At 39.4% G+C, this 6,676-nt stretch overlaps 1 protein-coding gene across 1 annotated transcript; it reads left to right on the top strand.

Moving 5' to 3' along the window:
• LOC107641311 lies at positions 2,966-3,895 on the top strand. The gene has a single exon (XM_016344808.1). The coding sequence runs from the start codon at positions 2,966-2,968 to the stop codon at positions 3,893-3,895; it is 930 nt and encodes a 309-aa protein (XP_016200294.1).

The raw sequence follows: 6,676 nt of genomic DNA, 5'->3' as shown, positions 1-6,676 counted from the left end.
AATTTATACCTAAAAATTAAAATATAGCTCCATGTGCCATTTGACAGATTTGTTCACTAAAGACAAAGTTTTTTTTTTTCAACCTAAACCTGCTACAAAAAGACAACGGAATTTTAAAATTGTGTCAATTGCGGTTTAACTAAATGTGGAATCGAATTCAACTTTTATTTGGGAGGAAATAGTTTAATTTAGGAAAAAAGCAAAAAGTATTTTTAATAATGTATTGTCTTGTCTTGTCTTAAAAATAGCATATTGATTAAAAGATAAAAAAAAACAAAATTCGTGTGTAGATAATCACAGTTTCTTAAACTAAATTAATTTTATTGCTAATAGTAGAATTCACATACTAATAATAATGTACAAAATAGATAAAAAAAAAATAGATAAAAGAGAAGAAAAAGAATGTTATATACTGTTGAGACTTGCTTTTATTAAAATAGTAGAAGAAACCATAGTAATATAGAGTAGTTGTGGCACATACACCATGCTTTACATTTACTCGTATTAGATTAACAACTATTTAACTTTTATATAAAGAGTAAAGTATCGTTTTTGTCCTAATGTTTGGGGTAAGTTTTAAAGTTGTTCCTAATATTTCAATCATCCTATTTAAGTCGCTAACGTTTTAAAATTGGTTCAATGTTGTCCTGCCGTTAGGAATCCGTTAATAAAATTGACGGCGGGACAAAATTGAGACGCTTTTGAAACTTTAGGAACTTAAACAGAACGAAAACATTGGGGACAAAAATGATACATAGGAATAAATTTTAATTTTATCCTATAATAATATTAATTTTTTACTGTATATAATATTCAATTATTTTTAATCACATCTAACTAAATTATACTTAATCACACTACTTTCATTCTAAATAAATTTTTTTATATTTTTATATTAATTTATAACTGTAAGTGTAAAATTATAAAAAAATAAATTTATTTAGAATGAAAGTAATGTGATTAAGTGTAATTTATTTAGATGTGATTAAAAAATAATTGAATACCATGCACAGTAAAAAATTGATATTATTGAAGGATAAAACTAAAATTTATTTCTATGTATCGTTTTTATTTCCAACGTTGTTGTCCTATTTATATCCCTAACGTTTCAAAATCGTCTCAATTTTATTCCGCCGTCAATTTTGTTAATGGATCCCTAACGACAGGACAACATTGAGTCAATTTTGAAACGTTAGGAACTTAAATAGAACGATTGAAACGTTAGGGACAATTTTAGGATTTACCCCAAACGTTGGAACAAAATCGATACTTTACTCTTATATAAAGCCTATGCTGTTATGTGATGTTCAGGGGTGAATTTTGTTATCACCCTAAACAAAGGTTTTGATATTTATTGCAAAAATTAAATAGCTTATTATTTATTTAGACACTTTTTGTCAAACTTGGTTTTACTACATATTAGTTTTAAGTGTTAATAAATGCATATAAATATATTTGAAAACGAGATAGAGAAATAAGAAAATTGAATTTTTTTTTTATCGAGGAATTAAGGGTGCATTTAGTTTGTGTTCATATTCTATCCCAAACATAAGGCCAAGCATAATAAGGATAAAGGACCAACCTTGGAAGGTGGTCTCTCACCCAATACTCGACCTCTTTGAAGAGGTCAAACATCAACTAAGGAGTCCAGCTCCACTTATCCAACGCGACAAGGTCACTACTTCTAGAAAGTAGTGACTAGATCCCTATCTCCACCTAAAAGATAGACTCCAACGAACTCCCAAGATATAAGATAAGATAAGATGGAACTACCGCAACAAAGAAAGTCCTCAAACTCTACTATAAATACACTGGCACCCCAAGTATAACTCACGTTCTAATCTACTAAAAACCTGCTCAAAGCCCTTGCTAACTTAAGTATCGGAGTCTCTTGTAAGTATCACCCCTTACCTCCTCATGAGGAACTCGGGCAGGCGGCACCTCGGCATAACAAGTCGGACGCTGCCATACATAGGGACCTGAACCTCACGTTCGGGCCCAAATCAAAGTTTCAGGTAACTCTCGGAACATTGATACCGTTGCTGGGAACCTGGAATTTGTCCCATAACGATGACGAGCAACCAGCGTGAAGATGGCCATACGGCCTCTGAATCTGAAGGAGAGGCTCAACCTAAGGGCAACACCATTATACTGCCACCACCACCACTACCTCAACCACGGGGAGAAGGACTAACGGCTAATCCTCGACCAAGGCGGGTACGATCAAAAGTTCGTCACTCCGAAGAAGAAGAACCCCCACAAGCAGCCAAAATACTAGGCCTCGTCTGAGGTCAGCGAGATCGACTAGAGAAACTTAAATACCACGCGAAAAGACAACGGAGGCCGAACGAGAACTACAGAGAGAAGTAAGATGACGGAGGGAGCTAGAGGAAAAGCCCCTAAAATTAGAAACAGATCTTTGAAGCCGAACTACCCGGACAAATTGGGAAAACAGCCCCTTGGGGGAAGATGACCCATTCTCTGAAGAGATCATGCGGACCAAAGTCCCGAGGAACTTTAAAACCCTTGACATGGACCTCTATGACGGGACGACTGATCCCAGGCACCATCTCAGCAACTTCAAGAGCATAATGTACCTAGCAAGTACCTCAGACGCTACCCGTTGTAAAGCATTCCCGACCACCCTGACTAAGGCAGCCATGAAGTGGTTCGACACCTTACCTCCCAGATCAGTAATTAGCTTCGACGACCTATCCCGAAAGTTCTTGACTAGGTTCTCCATTCAGAAGGATAAACTAAAACACGCACCGAGCTTGCTAGGGGTCAAACAAGAGGTCGAAAAAACTCTCTGCGATTACATAGAAAGGTTCAATAGGGCATGCCTGGAAATCCTGAGCCTACCCACTGAAGCTTGATCATGGTATTAGTCAATGGTCTCAAAGAAGGCCCATTCTCCTAGTCAATTTCCAAACAACATCCGAGCTCTCTAAATAAAATTCAGGAAATGGTAGAAAAGTACATCAACATGGAGGAGAACTCTCGACTTAGGGAACCTCTGGCTCGGCCAAACCTGCCCTACCAAGCCGGCGAGAAAGATAAGGAACCTAAAAGGAAAGAAGAACAGAGCACAGAGAAGCCCTGGAAATACCACAATTACACTCCCCTTAGAGTCTCACTAGTAGATGTGTATCAAGAGGTATGCCACACGGAGAAGCTCTCCCCTCCCCCCACATCCGATCAAACACAAAAGGGAGGATGTCGGATAGAGTACTGCGAATACCACAAGCTCTACGGACATTCCACCAATAAGTTCTATTACTTAAAAAATGTCATAGAAAGGCTGGTAAGAGAAGGCCGGCTAGATAGATACCTAGCCAGCAGATCGGATGATCCAAAGAAAAGAAGAAGGGACGAAGGGGAAGAACAACAAGAGCGTCCACCTCAGACCCCAGAGCGACATGTACACATGATCAATGGGGGGTTTGCTGGAGGAGGAATATCAAAATCATCCCGGAAAAGGCACCTCAAGGAGGTATATCAAGTTGGGAAAAGCATTAAACTTCCCGATTTGCCAACCATCTCATTTACTAAAGAGGACGACGAAGGGATAACACCAGGACACGACGACCCGGTGGTAATAACGATAATTTTAGCAAATGCCAACCTCCACAGAATCCTGAACGATCAGGGTAGCTCGGCGGATATCTTATTCAAATCCACTTTCGATAAGCTTGGGCTGGAAGAAAGGGATCTAAAGGCCTACCCGAACAGCCTGTTCGGGTTAGGGGACACACCAATCCAGCCCCTCGGGTACATCTCCCTATACACCACATTTGGAAAGTGTACAAGATCAAAGACACTAAGCATAGATTACATCATTGTTGATGTTAACTTGGTGTACAACCCTTTGATAGGTCGGACCGCTCTGAACTAACTTGCGGCTGTTGTCTCAATGCCTCACATCTGTATGAAGTTCCCCACAACAGAAGGGATTGCCACCATTAAAGGAGACTAGATCGAGGCTAGCACGAAAATGCTATAACGAAAGCCTCAACCTAAAAGGGAGTTTGAGAGGCAAGGAGGTCAATACAATTAAGTTGGGAGGAATCCAAACTCGGGAATAGCTACACCCCCAACCCAGAGGCAAGACGGAAGAAATAAAGATCGGAGACCACCCGGATAAGACCACCAACATAGGGGCTAATCTGAAAGGAGACTTCAAGAAATAACTTTGCGTGGAAGGCCTCGGACATGCCAGGCATAGACCCCGACCTGATGTTCCACAGACTGGCAGTATACCCAGGCTCCCGACCTGTTTAGCAAAAGCGTCGGAAGCTCGGGCCCAAAAGGACATAGGCCTTAGAAGAGCAAGTATAGGCCCTACTACAGGCAGGATTCATAAGAGAAGTAAAGTACCCACTATGGCTAGCTAACGTCGTTTTGGTGAAAAAACAAAATGGAAAATAGAGGATGTGCGTTGACTACACCGACCTTGACAAAGCCTGTCCTAAAGATCCTTACCCTCTTCCCAACATTGATGCTCTGGTCGACTTAGCCTCGGGCTACCGATATCTGTCCTTCATGGACGCGTACTCGGGATACAATCAAATCCCTATGTGCAAACCAGACCAAGAAAAGACCTCGTGTATTACTCTGAAGGTAAACTATTGCTACATAGTAATGCGCTTTGGATTGAAAAACGTAGGGGCTACATACCAGCGACTGATGAACAAACTATTTTCCTCCCACATAGGAAAACTCATAGAAGTGTATGTAGATGACATGCTCGTCAAAACCAAGGAGAGCACAACACTGTTGTCCGACCTCTCTGAGGTATTCGCCACCATAAGCAAACATGGAATGAGGTTGAACCCTTCAAAATGCACCTTTGCGGTAGAAGTCAGAAAGTTCTTAGGCTTCATGCTCACCCAAAGGAGCATATAAGCAAATCCGGACAAGTAGCAAGCAATTCTCAATATGAAGAGTCTGACCTGCGTCAAAGAGGTCCAACAACTAAATGGGAGATTAGCAGCCCTATCCAGGTTCCTAGCGGGATCAGCCCTGAAATCACACTCCCTCTACTCTATCCTAAAGAAGGGCAAACAATTCGAGTGGACCCCAGAATGCGAACAAGCCTTCAAAGATTTCAAAGACTTCCTAGGTCAGCCACCTATACTCACCCGACCTATAAAAGGAGAAGAGCTCGTTCCCAATCTAGTAGTGGAAAGTCGGGCCGTAGCGTCCGTGATGAGTCCATATTTTTCGGTATATTTTGGGTTGATTTGAATGGATTTCATCATATAAACCCGCATTTATTCATCCAAATAGCATGCTTTTGTGTTCTCTCCCTTAATTGAGTCTAAATGTGAAAACATGCTATTTTATGCTTATTTTGATCACTTTTATCCCACTTTTATGCCATTCGATGCCATGACATGTTTGTTGAGTAATTTTAGGTCCTAAAGGCAAGTTTGGCAAGGCAAAAGTGGAAGGAAGCATGTACAAAGGGAGAAAGCATGAAGAAAACAAAGGAGAAGCATATATTGGAGTGTACGTACGTGCGCACAACTACCTGTGCGTACGCACAAGAAGAAAATCAGCATGTGTGTGTACGCACACACCTGTGCGTACGCACATGTCCCAGCACGTGACTCACTTAATGGAAATCGCTGAGGGCAATTTCTGGGCCTCCAGAGCCTAGTTTTTGGACTTTCTGAAGCTGATTCTTCCTATATTAAACAAGGCCTCGTTAGTTTTTACATGATTTTCTCTTATTTTCTAGAGAGAGAAGCTCCCCCTCTCTCTAGAATTAGGTTAGGTTAGTTTAATTTCCTTTAATTTTAGTCTTTAATTCTTGTTTTAGTGTAGTTTCATTTATGTTTTCATGCCTTCTTGTCTTTATCTTCTTCATTTCTCTTATATTTCTTTTATTTTGTCATTTTTATGTTATGAACACTCTTTGTTAATTTTAATTTCAATTAATGCAATTTATGTTTTATATTCATTTATTGCTTTCTTTGGTTGTTATTGCTATTCTCTTGCTGTGGTAGCTTTAGAATTTATTTTAATGCATTTTAATATTATTTTATTTTCATGCACACCAAGTGTTTGATAAAATGCTTGGCTTAGTTTTTACATAGTTTTTCCTCACTCTTGGCTTGAAATTGGTGACTTTGGTGATCCTTGAGTCATTGATGTCCATTCTTGTTTGATATATTAGAGTAGTTAGTTGATTTGGTCTCCTTTGACTCTATGTGACCCCTTAGTGTTGACATAGGACTTAGGGATTGAAATCAACTATGCCTATTTGACTTATCTTCGATGTAAGGTTGACTAAGTAGGATTAACTCTTCATAATCATCATACGTTTGTGGTCAATGATTAGGATAGGTAACCCTAGCTCTCAATTACTTGCCAAGAGGTTTCTTGCATTTTAAGTTTTCTTTCTTTGTATTTAATTACTTTGACTTTTATTGCTTTGACTTTTATTTGCTTTAATGTTTAATTTCTTGCATGCTTAGTTTCACACTCTTGGTTGAGAAATTGGGTGTTGGGAGGTGGAATTGAGTTGTGGATGTCCATTCCGCATTGTGTGAGAATTATTAATTGGTTTGGTTTCCCTCGACTCTAACTGACCCACTAGTGTTGACTTAGGACTTAGGGATTGGAATCAATTATGCCCTTTTGACTAATTCTCTAGTAGGATTGACTAATT

Source organism: Arachis ipaensis, chromosome B05 (assembly GCF_000816755.2).
Source record: "Arachis ipaensis cultivar K30076 chromosome B05, Araip1.1, whole genome shotgun sequence".
NCBI lineage: Eukaryota > Viridiplantae > Streptophyta > Magnoliopsida > Fabales > Fabaceae > Arachis > Arachis ipaensis.
Note: the sequence above shows the minus strand (reverse complement) of the source record. Positions and strands in the feature narration are given on the sequence as shown.